Source organism: Tachysurus vachellii, chromosome 17, assembly GCF_030014155.1.
Source record: "Tachysurus vachellii isolate PV-2020 chromosome 17, HZAU_Pvac_v1, whole genome shotgun sequence".
NCBI lineage: Eukaryota > Metazoa > Chordata > Actinopteri > Siluriformes > Bagridae > Tachysurus > Tachysurus vachellii.
The window spans coordinates 19,247,573-19,270,019 of NC_083476.1; the positions used below are offsets into that span (position 1 = coordinate 19,247,573).

Consider the following 22,447-nt stretch of genomic DNA (forward strand, 5'->3'; position numbering starts at 1 on the left):
CTGTTCATTTTGTGCACGGGATTGTCTGATAAGAAATCGATCCATTTTTTAGTCCGTGTGTACAGTAAACACAAGTTGTTAACTAGCATGAAACACAAACTAGCTTCTGACAGGCCGCCAAAAACTGGCTATTTCGCAGAACGCAGTCACTGACGAGTCAAATAATATATATAAATATATATTATTATTTGTAATAGAGCACATTCGTTTTTCTATGCTTCCCTGATTGTTTTTGATGTTATTTAAATGAAAAATAAATTTTAACCACATGATCATATCATATTTACTGCCATGCGTGCCGCATATTAAAGCTTGGCGAGCCATGTCTTGCTAGTTATATAGCTAGCTACATATTTTGCTAACAGCTAGTACACATGGCTATGCTACGACAAAGATTATATTCGTAGGCAATTTTAGATAACTGTATAGCTATTTTGTGTACACTATAATGCTAAAGATTTTGAGAGAGACATATTGTTTGTTGTTGACATAGAGTTTGCCAAGCAAAATAATTATTTGAACAAGGTTCGGATTCTCAGATGCTGCACATTTAACACTGAAAAGCAACTTGTTTTCCTTTAGTTTGACTCTTTCTGTCTGTCTGAATCTGTTATGTAGCATCAGCTTTTATGCGAATTCTGTCACCAGAAACAGAATTGGAGTCAATTTGAAAGTCAGTTTGCTTTGCTATTAAAAAAATTAGCATAATTTTTTTTTATATAAACAAAATTGATCGTTGGCTTTCTGTTGTTTAACAACTTTATGAACAATTTTAAAACAACAAATAAAAAAGCAGTTTCCTTTTAAAACGTTATCAAAGTTCATTACATACAAAATAAATAGAAATGATAAAAACGAAGATACAGAGACAAACAAATCCTTCACGCTTTTGTTTTCGATTGAGTAACAAAATTCCCAAAACCCTGTTTAAAACATTTTTTGACTCAAAAAATAAAATATGACAGAACAAAAAGTGACTCGTCAGAATATACAACATCTCATGCTGTATCTCCTCTCACTTAAAGCACATATAAAAGACAATTGAACTCAAATACGAAAAAAAAAAAAATTTAATCTACTCTGAATTGCTCAAAAGCCTGAATTAATTGTGACGTCTGACTTCCCTTAAACACAATTATTGGGGAATTTCAAATTGGACGCTATCGCCCTCTGCTGAACAGGTGCGGTACTACATCAAAAACAATCGCGTCTACTGTACATGACAAGCAAATAAACTGACATAAACATAAAAAAGACTAATGCCATACCACAAAGCCAAGAGATGGAGAAACAAGAGAAGGTGTCAGATGGATGAATGGATTTCTTGCAGTTAAGATCCAGCAATAGAAACAGAGAACAAGACTGAGAGAAAGGAGTCTGTTATGAAGCAGGTGGCACGGAGGGATAATCCAGGTAAGACTTTAATGCAGCAGAGAAGTCTGGGGGAGGTGAAAGGAACAAAGGAAGGTGGAAAGGTTGCTAATCATGGAAGGTTAATCCAATCCGTCCTCGATACCCCGGCCCCCTCCTTTCCAACTCTTCCTCTTCTGAAGAAGAGCACGGCAGAAAAAGGCTCCACTTTGCTAAGTTTGACTAGAACAAGCATTAGAGGTGAGGACTTGAGGACTTGAGGACTTTTGTGCATGACCACATCTCACTTGGACTTGCTTGGATATATATTTTAAAGCATGTAGCTGGACTCTTCTTCCTTTTTCCTTCTCTCTTTTGTGCCTGCATAGTCACATCATCATCATGGGTGAAATCCAAAAGGTATGTATGATCAAATCTGGGGATCAGACACCGCCATGCTAATCCACTGAGACCAAGGCTGTGACAGGGAGTCCATAATTACTTTCACAGATGGTTGGATTTAAGGAATTTAACGATTACTGCGCTGTATGTTATCTGGTATTAATGATAAGTTCTTCATGAAGAATAATTTCCAAAAGTCAGTATTAGGTTTTACATGGGGTTTTATAGAACTGTCCAAATACAAACCTGAATTTTCAAATCTGTTTTGAGTTTTATCTCTTCGGTTGAATTCGTAAGTAAACTTTAATAGTTGAAGTTAAAAAAAAAAAATTGTAGCAAAACCTATTTCAAATTCAGAATTACGAACAATACATCCGGAGACGGTTGAATCAAAGCAGGGAAAATTTCAGCTAATGAGCCTGTAATGTGAAATAATCCTAAATAATGAGATCGTAGTAATTAAATAAATCTTGAATATAGTTGAATATATCTGGTATTTTCTACTATAAAATTACAATTTCAACATTGTAAATGAAATGTGTATAAAGATCAAGAAATAAGCTTTATATTCTTATATTTGGTTAAAAACAATCAGAATATACATAGAAGATACATTTAAGAAAAGCTAGATCGATTTTAAGCTTGAAATTATTAAATATGGCTAGAAATAAGCTTAATATTCACTTGATAAGATTTTGAATTGAATTGAAAACCTTGCATTCATTGTAAGACATCATAATTAGCAAGTAAAAACATTTTGTATTGTTCGTATTTTTTAAGTGTTTTTTTATCTTCTTACTTTGTATATTCTGATTGTTTTTAACAAAATATAAGAATATAAAGTTTATTTCTTGATATTTATTCACAATTCGTTCAAAAGTATTTCAATTAAAATGTTTTTAATTTATCAGAAGATTGTATTTCCGTTTATTTCTAATACACTGAGAAGTGTATATTTCTATAATCTGTAATCTGGTAATAGATTACAAAATAAGCAGATAAGCAGAAAGTTCTCTTTTATCCTCACAAGTTCAAAATTTCTGATTCATTCATTTTAAATTTAACCACTAGATGCACATTTTTATTCCACTTCCTTATCTGTATTTTGTGACCATGTTTGTCCAGGGTTTATTTTCCGTCATTGAGAAACTAAAGGGCACGACAGAGCAGGAGCTCAGGATCGTTCTTCTTGGTCTGGATAATGCTGGGAAAACCACCCTACTGAAACAGCTCGCTTCAGAAGATGTGAACACCATCACACCGACTCAGGTACGTAGCAGTTACACTCTCCATCAAAAACTGTAAACCAATTTACTCTGGTTTCAATTGCATGGTGCTCCAAATCCTCGGATAATACAATTTACCTAATTTAGACATTAGGTAATGAAAGTAGTGTGACCTACAGCTACAAAATAACACAGAGCATAGAACGATAGACTTTTCTAAAGAACAGTTAAGATTCTCACAAATCTCGTTTCTGAAATACTAAAGAAATAACTTATTACACTGCAAAAAAAGGTGGAGACTTCATGACTGTAGTCAAGTCAATTATTTCCTATTATAATAAGATTATAATAAAGTAAACATATGATTATTAAACCTGTTTCTAGACATTTTCTTCTCATTTTAACTAAATGTTTTTATTTCTCATTGTAAGAAGTTATTTCTAGAAGGACGTTAACTATATAGCTACCAAAAAATAAAGAAAATTTAAAGTTTGAAATGAGTTAAATCATTTAAAAACAGCCTGAATAACACTTTATGTCGTTTGAACTAATCTCATAATAAGAAACATTATGCATATGCAAGAAATTTTCCCCTGCTAAGACAATTTTTTTTGCTCTGTCCCAGTGCTAGTATAATACGATCTCGATTTATGTCTTAAAAAAAAACAAGTTCTTCGTATTACTACATGTTGGATTGAGTTTTCCGTTGTCAACATGTCTAGTAGAAAATTCCAGTCACAAGAACGAGTCAGAACGGTGAAAGAAACATTAGCATAAAACGGATGTGAAATTTGACAAGCTTTTAAAAGAGCGAGCTAAAGGTTCTCCTCAGTGGAGAGACATTATTCACACGACAGGAATTACAGTAGTGTATCAAATTATACACAGAGCAGAACAGGATGGAGCTTTGTATTGGGAATCCTGATAGGAAGTTAGCAGTAGAGAACATGAGGAACATAAGGAACCTTTACAAGAACATTGTATCGACATCGAATATATATCATAGACTCCGTAGAAACCTCTATCTGTTTGCTTTAGTGAAGTCATGCTGATGGCAGGCCCTGGGGTCTATTTCTGTCATGTTCTTAACCAAAGTAGAGTCAGCAATGGCCATATATAGCTGAACTTCTTAATGACTTCCTTATAGTTAGGATAGTAATATTAATGGACTATCCACACTGACTAGGGCTTTGGTCTGATAGCATGCTATCTTCAAACCGAAACAACAGGATTTTAGAATTAAATATGATACCCAGTTTCATAATGGACCACACAGGAGACCTGATTTTGAGGACAGAGGATCGAGCGGTGTGTTTAATCCTGTGTTTGAAGCTTACTTAACCATAAATTGATGCCCTGCTGGTTAGCTAAGGTCATCTAAATATAGTTAGCATGTTCCTGTTATTGTTTTTTCTTGTTTCCTGTATAACGTTCTAGGGCTTTAACATTAAGAGTGTAACCTGTCACGGAATGAAACTGAATGTCTGGGACATCGGGGGGCAGAGGAAGATCCGCCCTTTCTGGAAAAAGTATCTGGAGAACACAGATTTGTTGGTGTGTGTTGTAAAAGTTTTCATTTAATTAAATAACTCACAACTATGTAGGACAGAATACCATCATTGTCGTATTAAAGTGGTCTAAAGAAGATAGAGAAGCCTGTATTCTGTATCTGACTCTATCTATTTCTTTCTCCCTGACAGATTTACGTCATAGACAGTGCAGACAAGAAGAGGTTTGAAGAAACAGGCCTGGTGAGAACAAACAATTTAGATACAGTATAGAGAAGATATAAACTGTATACAGAAGGGATGAAGTAAAAGAGAAAAACATGACAAAATTCACGTGAACAAGCGTCTGAAGAATGATTTTTATAAATGGTTCCTTATAAATCTGGACAGCTGTCCATGGTTTAAAAAAAAAGCCATTTATTAGTTACTCATCCGACTGATGGTTTTATCCAAAACGACTTATAATTAAAACAGCCATTAAGATGTCGACCAAGCACAAGATGTTGAGGCTTAAAGCTGTTGAGGTTTTTGTTGTCTCGTGTCTATGTAGGAGCTTTCAGAACTGATCGATGAGGAGAATCTGAAGGGAGTGCCTGTGCTCATCTTTGCCAATAAGCAGGATCTGACCACAGCGTCAACAGCCAGCGAGATCGCAGAGGGGCTCAACCTGCACACGTACCGGGATCGAGAGTGGCAGATCCAGGCCTGTTCGGCTATTTCTGGCGAAGGAGTCCAGGTGAGTTTACTAGAGCTATACACCAGAGTTTATACACCAGACTAGAGCTATACACCAGAGTTTATACACCAGACTAGAGCTATACACCAGACTAGAGCTATACAAAAGAGTTTATACACCAGACTAGAGCTATACACCAGACTAGAGTTATACACCAGAGTTTATACACCAGACTAGAGCTATACACCAGACTAGAGCTATACACCAGAGTTTATACACCAGACTAGAGCTATACACCAGAGTTTATACACCAGACTAGAGCTATACACCAGACTAGAGCTATACACCAGACTAGAGCTATACACCAGACTAGAGCTATACACCAGAGTTTATACACCAGACTAGAGCTATACACCAGAGTTTATACACCAGACTAGAGCTATACACCAGAGTTTATACACCAGACTAGAGCTATACACCAGAGTTTATACACCAGACTAGAGCTATACACCAGAGCTATACACCAGACTAGAGCTATACACCAGACTAGAGCTATACACCAGACTAGAGCTATACACCAGAGTTTATACACCAGACTAGAGCTATACACCAGACTAGAGCTATACACCAGAGTTTATACACCAGACTAGAGCTATACACCAGACTAGAGCTATACACCAGAGTTTATACACCATACTAGAGCTATACACCAGAGTTTATACACCAGACTCGAGCTATACACCAGACTAGAGCTATACACCAGAGTTTATACACCAGACTCGAGCTATACACCAGAGTTTATACACCAGACTAGAGCTATACACCAGAGCTATACACCAGACTAGAGCTATACACCAGCATACATACAGAGTTTTCACAACTTTGTAGAATGGGCAGTGTTAGCTCAATGGTTAAGGTGTTGGACTATTGATTGGAAGGTTGTGAGATTGAATCTTGGGACCACCAAACTGCACTCCAGGGCCCCTGAGCAAGGCCCTTAACCCTCAATTGTTGAATAAATGAGACATTGGATAAGGTTATCTGCCAAATGCTGTAAATATACTATATCACTTGGATTAGTACAATCTGTGACATCATTATCCCAGCAAAAGAGAGTCACTTTATTTTATACATCTCATCAATGAATCCTTTTGAAAGCTGTGCATCTAAAATTATACAAATTCTTTGTGTTCTTTGTGTGTTTCTGCTTTCTCTCAGGATGGAATGAACTGGATCAGCAACAACATTGTAAATAAAAAGTAATGAAGCTGCTGGAAAATATCTTTTTTATTGAAAAATAAAAGTTCTCTGATCTTTGTCTACAAACGAGGATGTGTTCAGATAGATCAGACTGACTAGAATGTTTTGTAATATTTTGTATGTCATAGCAATTGAATTCATAATGACTGACATCAGGGAATATACAAATACAAGTAAATGGACTCCGGAGCAACTTTAGAGAATTATTACAACCTGAAGGCAAGCAAAAGGAAACAACAAAAAAAAAAGCTGTGATGGTTAAATTATTTTCTTCTTTTATTGGAACCTTTTTGCTTTTGTCATTTCAAAACTCTCTATGACAGATCTGTGACTCATTCTAGCAGCAAATAATGATACAAACAGCGTTACAGCCTAAAAAGGGATGAGTCATGTGTCTAAATTGAAGCTTTGTATGCAGTTAGTTCTGAAGCAGTGATGGAGGAACCATCTCAAACAGAGAACCTTCTACCCTGACATGAACTTTTGTACCTTCAGTTGTATTTGTGGGTTCTGTCAGCTCATGTACTGTCTATAATAATCTGAGTGTGTGTGCATCAACAATGAAGTCATTAAAGCATTTACTGTTAATAAATAATAAATAAATATAATGGTGGCATCTGGGCATGGTGGCACCTCATGGCTCTCCCTCGGTTTCCTCCAGGTACACCGGTTCCTTTCCCCAGTCCAAAGATATTCATTGTAGGCTGATTGGTCCTCAGTGTGTGAATGTGTGTGAGTGTGTGACTGTGTCCTATAGTGGGTTTCCACCCAGTCCATTTTGTTCCCCACTTTCTATCCCGAGTCCACTGGTAAGTGTAGAAAGTGTAGACGTGCTATAGAAAATGGATGCTTGAATGGATATGCTCACTGACCACAACACATGTTTACCTGCTTGTTCACGCAATTATACAATTAATATCAAACAAAATATAATATCGAACAAAAGGTGTTAGGAAAAAATAAATCCCTTCTCAAAACGTGGTGTGTTGTGAAGGGTTGTGAAGGTTGTGAAGGGTTACTGTTACCTGTTACCTTTCTGTCTGCTTGAACCAATCTGCCCATTCTCCTCTGACCTCTCTGTTCTGCTTGAAGAACTGGCGCTTACTTATTTATCGCGCTATTCTGTGTAAACTCTGACTGTTGTGCATGAAAATCCCAGAAGATCATCACTCTCTGGAAACACTTGATGCATGATGTGAAGATTAACTCAAGCTCTTGACCTGTATCTGCATGATATTTATACACCGTGAGAGCGGCTGCTACTGCTACGTGATGGCTGACTTGATAATTGCACTGTTAAGCCGTTGTTACCTAATAAAGTGACTGATGCTTGTATATACCTCTTTATTATTTTTTTTACAACACAAACATATTTTAGAAAGTTAAAAAAAATCCACCCGCTTTCTTGCTTGAGGTAAAAGATAACAGATGAAGCCTTTTTCTGTCTTCAACTTTTTTATATTTAATTATTCCATGCTAGCTTTTCCTCACTAATTACTTTTTTGCTTGTTCCTAAGCTGTAAAAAAAAAATAAATAAATAAAAAAAACCTCTTTTACACATTTACACTTACACTTACAGCAGAATTAGTTATTAATATTGCCAACATTTGTTGTGTCATATTTCTTTACAGTACAGGCATGTTAAAGTGTATTTTTAAATAGAGAACAAATCTATTTTTATAGAACTACATACTTGGTAACAGTATATTAGGATAAAACCACTGCTGTAGTTTACCAGTTCTAGCTGCTGCAGTTTTTACTGTTATTTAAATATATTTGTCCTTTATTTCCAAACACATGGAAAAAAAAATCAAATAAAATGTATTTATTAATGCAATATTTTCATTTCAGTAGCTTTCCCAATAATCTACTTAGCTCACTTTTGCTAGCAAGGAATAACAGTGTGTATTGTGTGCTACACTAGCTAGCTATATTGAGATTAGCTCACCTGTTAGCTGTTAATGTTTAGGTGTTTAGCATGTACTACGATTCAGGCTTACAGTATTTTGACAAAGCATATAGCTTTCAGGGAAAACTTGGCTTTAATTTGTATTTATAATTTATTTGTTTAAGTAGCTACCAGATATCTATTTAAACTAGGATGCTATTGATGTAAAAGAGGCTAACAGGTTTAGTTTTATTTCTAGTTCATACTTGGATAGATTTGCTGATATTACAGAAGCGATACTCTTTTTTTTAAAAAAATAACAACTTAGGATCAATAAATAATGACAGAGTCAAAGATTTTAAAAAAAGAAATGAGGTTTTCTTTCTTTCCTCTCCGACTACTGATAATAACTTAAAAACCATAAAAAGAGCATAAAAATTAGAGGAGGCAATGTAAAAGTTTTTGGCTTCTAGGGTTCTTGCATTTCTTTCCACAGGGACCCTCCTCATGCGTAATTATGAACTCTGAGAACGAAAGACTTGTGGATGACTCAGAGTACAGAGCTGCCTCTCAAATTTTCTGGACCATCTGTGAGCGTGTCTAAGGATCATGTTTTTATTAGTGGGGATGCAAAAAAACAGTTCTGCTAATCCAAGTCCATTAGCATTCACTCCCTCTTCTCTATAATAAGCCTATGAGCAAACATGGAGAAACTTCAGGGTCCATTTGATAGCTGGCAAATACTGTATAAGAGTTTGCTACTAAAGACAGGGTCAGATTGATTCAGACTCTTGTGTATAAAGGAAACGACATTTTCTTCATAAACCGGTGAGCCTGGGAGAGCTTGGTATAGCATGTAAATCACATATTTATGCTTAAGAAGAGCTACAGAAGGGTTTCAATAAGTGCTGTGTTGCATGCGTCATGAATGCTAAAGATTCCTGTAGTGAGAAAGCAAACCTTAAGCTGTGCTTTTAGACGGTTCGGATCATCATGCCTGTCGACCTGGCTAAAGATAGACAACTACAGAATGTGGCACTGTGCTTAGAGGCACGAGGAGGTAAGGCATACACAATGTGATTGTATTTTTTTTTTAAATTCTGGTTTCAATCCTTTCAGTAAAACTACATCAAAACATTTATAATTAAAAAGCGTCGGTTTTGTGGGAGTGGATGGCTGAGGCCGGACGACTGTGTTTAATGCAATATCACAGCGAGGATCTAAAAGCTTTCATCTTTATCACGCATGACCAACAGGGCGAGAGAAAGAACTGTCAGAAAGATGCACTGATGTCTACAGCAGGCTTGGAATTGATCCAAACTCCAGTGTCAAGTTTAATGATTCATTGGTTTGATTGCTCAGTTCATCAGAATTTATGCAAATCCTAGTGTCAATTTAATGATTCAGTGATTCAGTTGCTCAGTTTATCAGACTCTTTTCAGACCTCAGTGTCAAAGTTAATGATTCAGTGATTGAATCCCTGTGTCAAAATGAATGATTCAGTGATTCACTTACTCAGTTTATAAGACGTTTTTCAGACCTCAGTGTCAAATGTAATGATTCAGTGATTTAGTTTGCTCAGATGATCATAATTCATCCTAACCCTAGTGTCAAATTTAATGATTAGTGATTCTCAGCTGCTCAGACTTTCGGAAAACATTCAGACTCCTGTGTCGAATTTAAAGAGTCAGTAATATGATTGCTCAGTTGAACAGAAATTATTCAAACTCAAATTTAATAATTAACTAAATCAGTTACACAATTTATCAGAATTCATTCTGACCTCACTGTCAATTTTAATGATTCAGTGATTCAGTTGCTCAGTCAGATCAGCATATGAAGTTTATAATAATAAACATTACAATAATACCTAAAATATCTAGCACTTTTACCATACAGATAGTTTACAATAGTAAATATCTGGTTGATTTAGGGGATTTTTCCTGAGAAAATATTACGCTTTCTGTGCAATTCAAACCAAATAACAGACTATGAAAAAGACAAATGCTTTGTGGCCAATTTGCAGGGAGATAACAGCGGCACTCTCTAATATTAGACCATTATTATTCAAAGTCTGCCTCGGAAAGGAAGGACAATAAAATGTCTGCTTCACTGATAGGGATGTGACGCCACATAAACAAGAAAGCTGACAATAAATGCATGAAACACATGGCCAAAAATGATTTATACCTCCCTGACCCTCATTAGCTTCACACAGCTTGTAGGCATGAAGGGACTGACATTTCTAAAAAACCCTTGTTAAGAAAACAACCCTGTGTATTGAGCAAACCCTCTAGACATCTTAGCTCAGAAAAAAATAATATGCTCTTATACTTCTCCTGTTGTTTCTTCACGTGGGTGGATTTTCTTTCAAGCCTTCACATCTCGTTCGTCCTTTGTCAAGGACGGACCAAAATGAGCATCAGGTAAAAAGACACGAATACAGCGTTGTGTATAAATATACTGTATACTGTGCAAGGTACTGTCCATACACCACAACATGCATGTATAAGTTCAAGGATTTAGTTATCCTGGTTTATAGAACATTAGACTGAAAAACATTTGTCTTTTGTAAACTTTGGTAAGTTTAATATAGAAAAAGAGCAACCATATAATTATATATGACTTCATACATTTTAATCATGATGTACTTGTGTGTGTGTGTGTGTGTGTGTGTGTGTTTGTGTGTGTGTGTGACAGCGTGTCTGGACTTGGGCAAGAAGATCAGCATTCCTCAGGATATAATGATGGAGGAGTTGAACCTGGTCTCAAACAGGGGGTCCAGAATGTTCCAAGAGAGACAAAAGAGAACCGAGAAGTTTACGCTGGAAGGTGCCGGAAAACAAGCTGACAATGTAAGCCAATGCCAAAGTGCAATAACACACTTATATAAAATAAACCATGAAAATTCATGCTTTTAGTTGACTTAGAATATGGATTCTCACTGTGCACAGATGTCAATCTAAACTAGATTTGTTTGTCGCGACAAACTTTGATGTTGGCTTTGACGAGGTAAGTATTCGCAAAGGCCAGTGCTTTTTGGAGGTGAGTGCAGATAAGGGTCAGTGTTACTTTTGGAGGAAAGTGGACAGAAAGATAGGGTGCCAAAACATTTGGAGGCAAGTGGAGACGAGCATGTGACGTCATCCAAATACTCCTGAGGAAGTTCTCCTCATTGTTCTGAGTGTTTTAATATGTCACATGTCCATGTTGTAAAAAGTTTTTTGATTTTGCATATATTGGTGGCGGGGCTGCGGCACAACCGGAAGGCCAGTCGGTACACCAATTTAGCTTGCCGAGTTATAAACCTCCAAATTTTATAATGGGAGTCTATGGGGAAAAAAGGCCACTTTGAGACCCGGTACCGGAAGTACCGGTATGCGGATCGCTTAGAAAAGTAATAGCAACAAACTTCAGACCAGGGTCTACAACATATCTGAATTTGGTGCATGTGGCTCGAAAGCCCTAGGCCGCATTAAATTTTTATAAATTTTTGTCTAAGCTGAAATAGGAAAACAGAATGTCGGCTTCTACAAAGCGACATAATAACAAGGCCATGGAGGTGAGATTTTTGAGTGAATTCTGATATACTGTATGTGATTGTCATTGTGATTGCTATCCACTTTAGCAAAGCCAGACATCATGTCATCAGGCTACAAAAGAAATAACAGACAAAGCTCACGGCAGCACAAAGGTCAACCCACCAAAGAGAAACAACCCGCTGGCTACACTCCATCACAGCGGAGCCAAAAAGGGAAGTCCGAGCGTTCTCGCACCAGGTGACGGCACCGAATTTCAGTCTGTTTATTGAATATGTATTTGTAAATGAAATGATTAATCTGACACACTCTCACTGCCTCAGGATATTCCGAGCCTCTGAAAGAGATTCCTCCTGAGAAATTCAACGTTACTGTAATCCCCAAGTCGTACTACTCACCATGGGAAGAACAGAATGACAGTGAAAGCATGCTGGCTAACATTAGCTCCCATCTGCCCGAACCTCCTTACCAACTCATCCCTGCTAACTACAGATGCTTCAACAGGTTAGCATTAAAAAAAAACATTTTTTAAAGTTAATTACAAAAAAAAGTTCTATACCAGTTTTAGGCTCACTAGTATTTTGAGGAAATCTAGTCTATTTCCCATTCATGCTTTTGCTCAGAGAAGACGAACGGTTAGCATTAACGCTACAATGAATCAGTGGAGAAAATGTACTTTAAATATTTTGTTCCTAGTAATACATTGTACAGCCAAAGACCTGCATCTAAATTTCCGATACGACTAGCCTTAGAAAGCTAGCTTAGAATTATTATTTCTTACATTAGTGTTTTGATCTCACAAAGCGAATACAGACTGCAGCACCAGGTGACAATCATAGTGCGAGATCACAATAAAGCACATGGTGTGGCAAAACTTAGCACCGCTAGCTATAAGACGAGCAGTTGATAAAGACGAAAGGTTTCGTTCTTTCTGTTACTCTTAAGTGTTACTTTCATAATAGTAATGTAATACTTGAGAAAGCTTAATAGGGAACGGCACAGTCATGGGCGACCTTCTGTTTAGTCAGCGTTATCATACGTTTTGGTCAGATAGACAGACTAGCTAGTTTTAATGGGAAGAAAAATAAACTACAATGGACCGTATAAGTAACTTTCACATACACTATACTGGTATTTGATACTGCTTAGTGGGTATTATGGGAAAACCGGATGAAAAAAAATGATTAGATGGGCTACGTGTAATCGGTGTAGCAAGAAAATGCACTTTGATTGAACGAATCTCTAGAACTTGTCCAAGCCATTTTAAGGATTCTTTTTAACCGGAGAGACAAAATGACGTGACATACAGCTAAGTACGGTGACCCATACTCAGAATTCGCTCTCTGCATTTAACCCATCCTAAGTGTACACACACAGCAGTGAACACACACACCGTGAGCAGAAGGCAGCTATTTATGCTGCAGCACCCGGGGAGCAGTTAGGGGAGTTCGGTGCCTCGCTCAAGGGCACCTCAGTTCTGGTATTGCTCGGAACCCACAACCTTAGGGTTAGGAGTCAAACTCTCTAACCATTACAAGGTCGCAGTCAGGACCGTGGCGAGGAAATGACATCAATCAGAGCAATTCCAGACATAAAAAAACACAGGTTGCACCCTGATTTGGAAAGTAATGGAATGTCAAAATAATAAAGCAAACAACTGATATCTTCTACATGAGTAGATTAAAATGTTCGGTTGGTCAGAAATTGTGTTAATTATAATTCATTTTTTAATAACTGTAGATTTCAAATTTCAATGCGCTATAACTTTAGTATGGTAGAATTGCTATAGTAATTTACACGAGGACAACACAACTGGGTTAAAGTAAGCATTACGATGGTGATGAAGTTCTAGTATTTTCTGGAGAGTCTTCAGGATCAGACGTATTATTATTATTAAGCCCATTATAACGATGGGCTTGGTGTTTTCTTATCTAACGAATACACAACAAACTGCATGTTTGGCTGTAGCATAAGAACATCAGTTATTGGGATAATAATTCACTTTGGGGCTGCAACATCACACTGCCCCCATGTGGATTATTTTGCTATAACATCACACTTTGTTGCATTTTATTCCATACTTATGACCAGAAATCTACCTGAAAATTCACACAAAATTTGAGTAAACATGTAAAGAGTACTTGGAAAATAGACTGTAGCCCATGCAAAATATGGTAGAAATTTATTAGATGACAGTCACATGATAAACAGAAGTAATATGATTGCTTGCAAACTGCTAAACTCCATCCTTACAAATTTGACATTGCTCGGCTGAGATCGTGGCGTAAGTCTTCTGACACTCAAAGCCCCACTGAGGCTCTGACATAGTGTGATAGAAAACTACTTACACTCCATTTCTCCATAAGAAAGACTTACAAGACATAGAAACAAACAAACAAAAAAATGTTTTCACAGAGCACCGATGCCGTTTGGAGGGACGCCAGGTAGCACCCGGACCCTGCCTCTGCCTGGATTTGAACTCATGCAGGCCTACACGGAGCCCACACTCACCTGGGAGAGGATATGTGCCAGGCCCAACTTTAACCGCATACCGAGAGGCTGGAGAGCTTAACGCATTACTGACACCATTAAAGTGGTGAAGAACTGCATTTCGATCGTGACACACACACACACACACACCATCAGCATGTCACCATCATTGGAATGTCATCAAATCAACTGCAAACTGAGCCAATAAAACCGAGTATTTTCTACTCAAGCTTTAGAGTTAGATACAAATGTACAGAGAGCAGGATTAGGAAGGAATTTTGACATCACAATATGTCAAAAAAACAATATAAACAATACATATTTGTTCAATCTTGTTACGTCTCTTATTTGACAAATCCGTTCTCGGTACCGATCCTTTGTTTTGTTTGGTAAACGGGGACTAAAAGAGCAGTCAGCAATGGCCTCATGTGGTATTTATTGGTCACTGCAGATTTCTTTGCTTGTTTACACAGAACTGTAAAAAGAAAAACTCCACATTTCTTCCAATTAAAAAAAAAAAAATCCCTCTCTGCATTTTGAAACCTCCGATTCCAAATATAAAAGCATTACGAATTAGGTATGTCCTATCATTTTAAGCTGGCTATAATTAGTTAAGATGTTTATTTCTAGAACAGCAGGAACACTACGACAAGTTCACCAAGTTCATAAAAGGTTACTGATATAAAAAGACTCCAGAAATGAGGGATGGGCTGTTGGCAAAAACAAACAAACAAAAAAAACAAAAAAAAAAAAATGTAGAGTCTTCTTCACTCTCGTACGTATCCGAATAGTAAGGTAGCTTCCTTCCGGGTCTAGGAGCCTCCGTGGCGGCTGGCATGTGCGCCCATACGCAGAGGATCCTGGGAAGGATAATGCACCTGCCCTGGAGGCCTCATGGCCATTGGAGGTGGCATAGGAGGGGCCATAGGATCCATAGAGGGGTAGGGCATAGGGGGGCCAAAACCTGCAGAGAGAAAGAAGACCGTTACAAAAAAAACCCCTCCTTACATAGTTTTAACTGTGGAAATTGCAGAGAGAGAGAAAAACATACCTGGAGGTGGAGGAATGGCTACTCCAGGGGGAGGGGGGATCCCTAAATTCATGACAGCAGGACCGGTGTTAGGCGCCAAGTTGAAATAGTTAGCCGAGATGTCATCGTTGGAGACGGGCGGTGGAGGCAGCGCTGTGGAATACAAGCTTGTTACATGCCGAGGAATATATTACAGTGATTTATTCATTACAGAATCGTATTCCTTTACAAATTTGTTTTCATTTAACACACACACACACACACACACACACACACCCCTCCCCCCCTTGTGTTTCGCTTTAAAATAAACCACTGTGAAATGTATTCACTATATTACAATGGCAGGCTCAGACAAGTACACCTAGACACGCAGCACCGCAATATGCTGTTGTTTAATAACAAGAGCAGACGATATAAATAAGAAACAGAAATAAAGTCACAGTGCAACATTGCAATGTAAACTAGAAAAGATCAGCATGTTGAGGATTTAGCTATAAATAAATAAATAAATAAACTCTTGCAACCTCTGTTAGAGGCTCTCCAGCTTAGGAAGAACTTAGGGACCAACAGTTATTTATAACAATTCCTAAAAGCTTTGTGCAGTTTTAGTTTTTACATTTACAACACAGACACACGTCATCAAAGTGCTGGACACGTGCTGTGCACACGGCGGTTATACATGCATATTAACATGTTTTAACATAATGTATCTCTAAATGTTGCTCATGTTCAAAAGTGAATAGTAAGAACATGAAATTTGGAGGGGAAAAAATTTGATTCCCATATTTCCATACTATTTAAAAATGACATATACAATATTTGACATATACCAAAAAATGTCAGAGACATTTACAATCCAGCTGATTTTTAAGGTTTAAAAGAAAACCCGATTTTTCCCCTTTTAAAGTGAAATTTTAAATAGAAAGTTCAGAAATGATAAATAAACCTCTGACTCTGAGAACAGCAAACAGCCTTCTGAGCAACAGAAATCAGGGTCAGGATTTAAATTCAATTAAAGGTGATTTATATCTTACACACCCTTATCCTTATTTGGTCTCATTTGTATACGACTGAGCAATTGAAGGTTTATGGTCTTGCTCAAGGGCCCAGCAGTGGCAGCTTGGTGGAAAGGGGTTTTGAACATGAGCTACTACATCAAACCGATAAGCAATTTGTGATCCTACGCATGTTATATTTAAATGCTGAATCAGTGCAGCAAAGCACAAGAATAAATACAACACGCTACGACGTGAAGGTGCATCTGGGGGAAAAACGTAGTTTACGCCACCGAGCATTACATGAGAGCAATCTGTGGACCTAAATAAATAAAAAGCTGTTTAATAAATGCAGTGTTCAGAATTTCAAGCTTGAGAACTCCTGGTCTAGGAAACAATAATGTCCTTCGTGGAACTTTTTGTCAAATATGAAATAAGTTAAATATCACTTTCTAGTGCATAGCCCACACAAACTAATCTAATCTGGTGAACAGTAATAGATCGTTATCTGTTTACGTCAAACTTACCTCCAGGGAGGCCGGGCACAGGCTCCAGTCTGATTCCGCTCTCAGTCACGCCTTCCTTTTCACCATCTTTTCCTCGGGCTGCTTGGGACCTGAGACATTTTTATTACAAAAAAAAAAACAACAATATTTACACGGGCATTACACAAGTCAGCAGACATGCTACACAATGGTATTGTTCATAAAGACAACTGACATAGACATACATTTTAAACTCTGTACTGAATCTGAATCAACAGGAATCAACTACACGTGCTCCCAAACACTGTGCTTCAACTTCACAGCTCTGTGACACACGAACGGAGCTTTAAACCCCAGACGTACCTGCCCCACTTGACGTTGAGGCGATGGCCATGAACGATGAGCTTGTTGAAGGATTTCTCTGCAGCCATTTCAGCCGACTGACGTGTGGCGAACTGGATAAAGGCGCACTGCTGCCTCTGCACTACGGTGATGGTCCGGATCTCTCCGAACTGGTAGAAATGGTTTCTGAAATAAACGAACCAAAAGAAAACAGAGCTCTGGTTACTAGTTCAAATCAAGTCCAACACCAGTAGCCCGAGACAATCACAGAGACTGTTGTATTACCGAAAGGTGAAAACACCATTATGTATTGGTGTCTTGTTCTGTACCTGAGCTCTGAATCTGTAATGGTATCTGCTAGGCCTCCGATGTACAGCGTGGTGATGGACTTGTCCTCAGGTGGGTCTAACCTAGGCATTGTGGAGGCTCGCTTCAACAGCTTATTAGCCACCGGGTCGTTGATCCCGTAGTAACGGTCCTTAATGTTCTGATCAGCCAGCGGGTCATCCGGGTCGGTAGGCTTCTCGTGCCTATGGTACAGTTTTACACCAAATGTCACGTCAATCAGAAGAATTTTTTAATTAATTAATTAAAACGCATTTATTAACATCACAGCACAGTGAAATTCTTTTGGGGGTTGGGGTCAAGGGTTAAGGGCCTTGCTCAAGAGTGGCAGCTTGACAATGCTGGGGCTTGAATGTCAATCCCATCCCAGAGTCTTAACCGCTTGAGCCCACACAGCACCCAGTGAGGAGAGACCAGTAAGAGCTGAAGCTCACCTGTAAGGGCACTCCTCTCCTCTACGGCACTCTCCTTTCACCCAGAAAGAGCAGATATGAGGTCTGTTCCTCTTGTAGTATGGAGTGGTGCGAGCGAGCTTCAATAGCATGTCACTGGACCCGGGAGCTTTCCCCAGAGCACCGACTGGTCTTGTGCCATCAGAGTTCGCGATCTAGAAACAAGATGTTTAGAACAGTTTTATTTATTTACTTAAAAAAAAAAAAAAAACACACACAAAGCTGTACACACACACACAACCATGGAAGACAAAAAAAAAAAGCAGAAAGCACAAAGATGAGTGTAGTTGCTTTTTATCTAAACGGATGACGCGAATGCTTGCTGTCAAAGGCGCCAAAAAAGGCTTGTTTCTGGTGCAGCAGCAATTTATCAAAGCACCTGAACATAATGGAAAGTCCCAAACAAACTCAACAAAACATTTGTCCTATAATTAAACAGATTCCAAATTTATACATGGCGATCTGGGGGAAAAGAAGAAAACATTTAACGTATAAAAAGTCCAGATTTACATTAATTAACAAATTTAATTACTAATTAAAATTACTAAATCTATCATTAACAAATAAAATAATTAAATTGGGGGAACAGGGGGAATATTATGATAGACAGATAGACAGACAGACAGGGTATCGGAGCCCTAGAGCAGGAAAAGATAAAAACGGAACAAAATACAGAATATTCTATACGTTGATGTGCATTTGATTAGAATGTAGGGTAATTAATTAAAAAAATTAATGAAAAATGTATTTAATTAAAACGTGCTGTGTTTGCTTCTTTGTCGTCGGGTTTTAATTCACAAGACAATTTATAAAAGTTACATAACGTCGCTGTCGGGCGGAAACCTCGTATGTCCAAATTTGGTCAATTTCATATTTTTCACATATCGATGCTATTGGTCAGTCCCCACGTGGGTCTGTTATTTTTACAAGTTATTAACCAATCGAAAGTCTTGAAAATAGCTTGAGCGCAAATCTCATAACTCCATTGGACACTTCAACTGTCCACCTCTTCCTCACGCCGCGGGAGAGCTTCACGGCATATTTCTCCTCAAGAAGAGTCGCAACGAATCAACACGTCTTCTGAGGTAAATGTCTTCAAAACACTGGGCTCAAAGAAAAAAAAAAATCTTGACCCCCGCTAGTTCTGGTGCTCGTCTGAGGACAGGAATTTAGCGTAAGACAATCCACTGCAACGCGGACTAAACCCTGTGTACTGCAGATAAGGTACGGCGTTTTTTTCATTTAATTTTTAAAATAACAGTTTTGGAGATACGAGGATTCCGCATGACAGCGACGATAAGTAAGAAGCAACACAGCAGACGGAAATTTCATTCTTGTTTTGTCTGAATATTCTTTATCTATATCGTCATAGCAACAACAAAAAAAGATTAAAAAAATACTCAACGCTACAAGTACACTATAGATTTTGAAAACATATATATATATATATATCGTTTACACACACATTCTTGTGTATAGTATATCAGAAAAAAATAAATATATAAAAAAATAATTAGCGAGAAGCCATATAATCACCTCTCGCTCCATATTCTGGGTGTAGTACTCTTTGTTCACGTCCGATCTTGGCATGTCATCTTTAACGGATATCCCTGTGTCTCTGACTTGAATGGGTAAGCCTACAGAAAATTAAACAAAGAAATAAATAATAAAATTAATTAATTAAAAAAAATAAATAAAAAAAAAAGATGCGCATGTGATTGAAGTGCGAGTGTGGAAATGTGAATCAGTTCCGTACCGTACTCCAGATCCAGCAGGCAGGTCTGACACACGTTTTTCATCTTACTGCAGGTCTGACACACTTCCGTCTTCTTAAAGCGCATCCTGACCCCCGGACACCAGCGGAACACGGTGAAGGGACGAGCACAGATCTGAAACACAAACAGAACCCAAAGGCTGTGTTAAATACTTAACATCAAATGAGCAAACTGAGGTAATAAAATGCAGTCTGTTCTCTTACCTTGCACTCTTTGCCATACTTTTCTTTGGTCTGTTACAAAAACAAAGAAATAGAGGTCAGTGAGGAGCAGGTAACCCTAAATGGTTCCTCTACATACGTATGTCATTTTCAAAGCTCGGCCGGCTGTCCATTCGAACTGATAGGTTCACGGTTGCGACATGAGACGACCTTTCATTCCTTTTCAAGTCACATGGATTCCATCTACTACGCTGCACTTTATATTTCTCAGTCCATCCAGAATTTCTGAGTATTTCTTCTGTTTATTGTGGCCAAAAAATCACTTGAACTTGCTGTTGTTTTTGTGCTTTTTTTTGAACAAAAAATAATAATACTTGAAATGGGTGAAACTACAAGTATGTGATTCTTCTTTTAAATTCCTACCACTGAAGACACACATTTAATTACTTTTTATGATCTCTATTCGTGTTTGAGGTATTTGAATCGTAGTATGTTTTGTCTGAATGCGTGTCATGATGATGTCACAAGGCATTTTGAAGCTTGTTCTGGCAACTAAATGACCCATGATGGAGATTTAAGTCAGTCATCTTCCCATAAAAAAGCAGCGTATATTGTAAAGAGCTCAATATTAAAATCAACACTCACCATTCGGATGTATGGATTCTCGCCTAAACATGTCTGACAGAGAATAGGGAAGTCCTGTTTAGGAAAAGACACGAAACAAAGTGTTAAAACAGTGAATGAAGTGAGAACAAAGTAGAAGTAAACTCAGTAATGACAGGATCTACAGCTCTGTTATATTTTAAATTATTTGATAGTTTCATGTGGGATCATTTCCTGTCAAACGCTGCCCTCAATACCAGAATGTCTCTCCTTACTATGACGGTAACATCATCAATGTCCCCGTGTATAACTGAGCAACGGTGAAGATGCCAATAAACAGTAAATGCTGTGTGGTTTCCTCTCATTTCTATTCCTAAAGTGTCAAAGTCTACACTCCAGAACATTCCTTATGGTTCGTAAATAGGGGCCACACTAATTAGTGTTTTTATAAAGATAGTCAAATAAGGATCACATGGTACTGCACGATGCATTTACGTTGCAGATTCATTCAGTCATTCATTCATTTCTCAGCCACTTAATACACTTGTGCTTACATTATGGCTTAAACAATTATTTTTCATCATTTTCAACATATCAGTCAGATTATTTCGTAGAATAAAGAGGATTTTAAATCTCCTTTTGCACCTTTAATTAATTCAATTCAATTTCAATTCAAGTTTATTTGTATAGCGCTTTTTACAATGGACATTGTCACAAAGCAGCTTTACAGAACAAACATAGAACAAAAGATAAACATAAGGAATAGTATAAAGAATTAATATAATAAAAATTCAAGATATATATAGTTCACAGTGTGTATGTATGTATGTATGCATACATGTAATTAGCAGCTTAAAAAAACAGTTTTATGTAAATGTTCATGAATTAACAATTAAAACTTTACCTTCCATAAAAATGAAAATACCTATTAAATTAATAGTTAAATAATAATAGTAAAAAATCTGTTAAGTTAATAGTTTAAAAAAAATACATCAAGAAAATACATCGACATGTGCCTCGAAATTACTGAGGGTCAGATATTAAAGTCTTGCTAGATATCACAAGATTGAAGATTTTTGTAAAATTGTTGGTAGTTTTAAATAATAACGACTTTTTTTAATAGAAATAAATGTCATCATTTAAAGCGGTAGCTAACTAGCTAGCTAGCTAGCTATTACTAGCTAACACCAACGCTGCCATATTTAAACAAGGCAGCTAGCTTTAGTTAGCTTTTAGAGATAAGATATAGCAGAAATTTTACGTAAATGCGAACAAATATAAAAATTACGTAAATACAAAAACAAATATCGTATTTTTTAAAAAGTATTATGCTCAACACAGCGATGCTAATGCTATGCTAATGCTTTTTTAATAGTTGAGGTGAATTAGCTCGGTAGCTAACATTAGCACGTTAGCCTGTTAGCGCCAGTAGGCCAGCTATAGCATCTTGCTATCTGAGAGACAACATTAGCCGATTATCACCGCAGATTCGTGTTAAAAACGTATCTCTAAAGGTGTAAAAATAAACTCTAACATTATAATAACCATAATATGTAGTATTATACTTACCGAGTCCTCCCAATTCTGTCTGTTGTACGTGTTAGAGCCCAAGGAAGTCGCCATTTTCGATTACAGCCAGATGGAAAAAAAACCACCCGCTTTCTGATTAGCTTTTGCTCGTCACACACTAGGCCGCAAACCAAATCTCATCGTCCCCTGTAAATAAGTGCACTATCTAGGGTGAATAAACCGTTACTTTACAGCATAGACCTAGTGCACTAAATATCCAGTAGGTAGTGCCTGACTGAAGTGTTTTCGAACACCGAACACAGGAAAGGACGTTTAGTGCACAAGATATAGCGTGTGAAATAACAGGTTATAAACCCTAGACAACAGGTTATACACCCTAGATAGTGCGG

At 37.4% G+C, this 22,447-nt stretch overlaps 3 protein-coding genes across 5 annotated transcripts; 2 read left to right on the forward strand and 1 right to left on the reverse strand.

Moving 5' to 3' along the window:
- Positions 1-1,619: 1,619 nt before the first annotated feature.
- arl3l1 (ADP ribosylation factor like GTPase 3, like 1) lies at positions 1,620-7,666 on the forward strand. The gene is made up of 6 exons (XM_060890913.1): positions 1,620-1,770; positions 2,878-3,021; positions 4,416-4,532; positions 4,679-4,729; positions 5,037-5,222; positions 6,381-7,666. The coding sequence occupies exons 1-6, from the start codon at positions 1,753-1,755 to the stop codon at positions 6,423-6,425; spliced, it is 561 nt and encodes a 186-aa protein (XP_060746896.1). The 5' UTR covers positions 1,620-1,752; the 3' UTR covers positions 6,426-7,666.
- A 1,356-nt stretch (positions 7,667-9,022) lies between these two features.
- On the forward strand, positions 9,023-14,674 carry LOC132859963 (myozenin-3). 3 transcript variants are annotated; one of them, XM_060890969.1, is made up of 6 exons: positions 9,023-9,139; positions 9,290-9,371; positions 11,012-11,166; positions 11,940-12,090; positions 12,174-12,354; positions 14,266-14,674. In XM_060890969.1, the coding sequence occupies exons 2-6, from the start codon at positions 9,305-9,307 to the stop codon at positions 14,420-14,422; spliced, it is 711 nt and encodes a 236-aa protein (XP_060746952.1). In that variant the 5' UTR covers positions 9,023-9,139; positions 9,290-9,304; the 3' UTR covers positions 14,423-14,674. The 3 variants fall into 3 exon arrangements, with proteins under 3 accessions (XP_060746952.1, XP_060746951.1, XP_060746953.1); XM_060890968.1 differs by having other exon boundaries at positions 9,077-9,371; XM_060890970.1 differs by lacking the exons at positions 9,023-9,139; positions 9,290-9,371 and adding an exon at positions 9,417-10,737.
- Positions 14,009-22,245, reverse strand: rbm22 (RNA binding motif protein 22). The gene is made up of 11 exons (XM_060890967.1): positions 22,098-22,245; positions 20,571-20,624; positions 19,968-19,997; positions 19,746-19,878; positions 19,526-19,626; positions 17,972-18,144; positions 17,522-17,722; positions 17,214-17,378; positions 16,893-16,981; positions 15,392-15,523; positions 14,009-15,304 (listed from the first exon to the last, which is right to left on the reverse strand). Exons 1-11 carry the CDS (start codon positions 22,149-22,151, stop codon positions 15,153-15,155), a joined length of 1,284 nt encoding a protein of 427 aa, XP_060746950.1. The 5' UTR covers positions 22,152-22,245; the 3' UTR covers positions 14,009-15,152.
- Positions 22,246-22,447: the final 202 nt, after the last annotated feature.

Coding starts and splice junctions, on each gene's coding strand:
- arl3l1 (XM_060890913.1), top strand. Junction 4,730..5,036: donor GGTTTGAAGAAACAGGCCTG/GTGAGAACAAAC, acceptor GTGTCTATGTAG/GAGCTTTCAGAACTGATCGA. Junction 5,223..6,380: donor TTTCTGGCGAAGGAGTCCAG/GTGAGTTTACTA, acceptor GCTTTCTCTCAG/GATGGAATGAACTGGATCAG.
- rbm22 (XM_060890967.1), bottom strand. CDS start 22,151: ATGGCGACTTCCTTGGGCTCTAACACGTACAACAGACAGAATTGGGAG. Junction 19,627..19,745: donor CCTGCTGGATCTGGAGTACG/GTACGGAACTGA, acceptor AATTTTCTGTAG/GCTTACCCATTCAAGTCAGA. Junction 15,524..16,892: donor TGTGCCCGGCCTCCCTGGAG/GTAAGTTTGACG, acceptor TGTATTCCACAG/CGCTGCCTCCACCGCCCGTC.
- LOC132859963 (XM_060890969.1), top strand. CDS start 9,305: ATGCCTGTCGACCTGGCTAAAGATAGACAACTACAGAATGTGGCACTG. Junction 9,372..11,011: donor GTGCTTAGAGGCACGAGGAG/GTAAGGCATACA, acceptor TGTGTGTGACAG/CGTGTCTGGACTTGGGCAAG. Junction 11,167..11,939: donor CCGGAAAACAAGCTGACAAT/GTAAGCCAATGC, acceptor TATCCACTTTAG/CAAAGCCAGACATCATGTCA.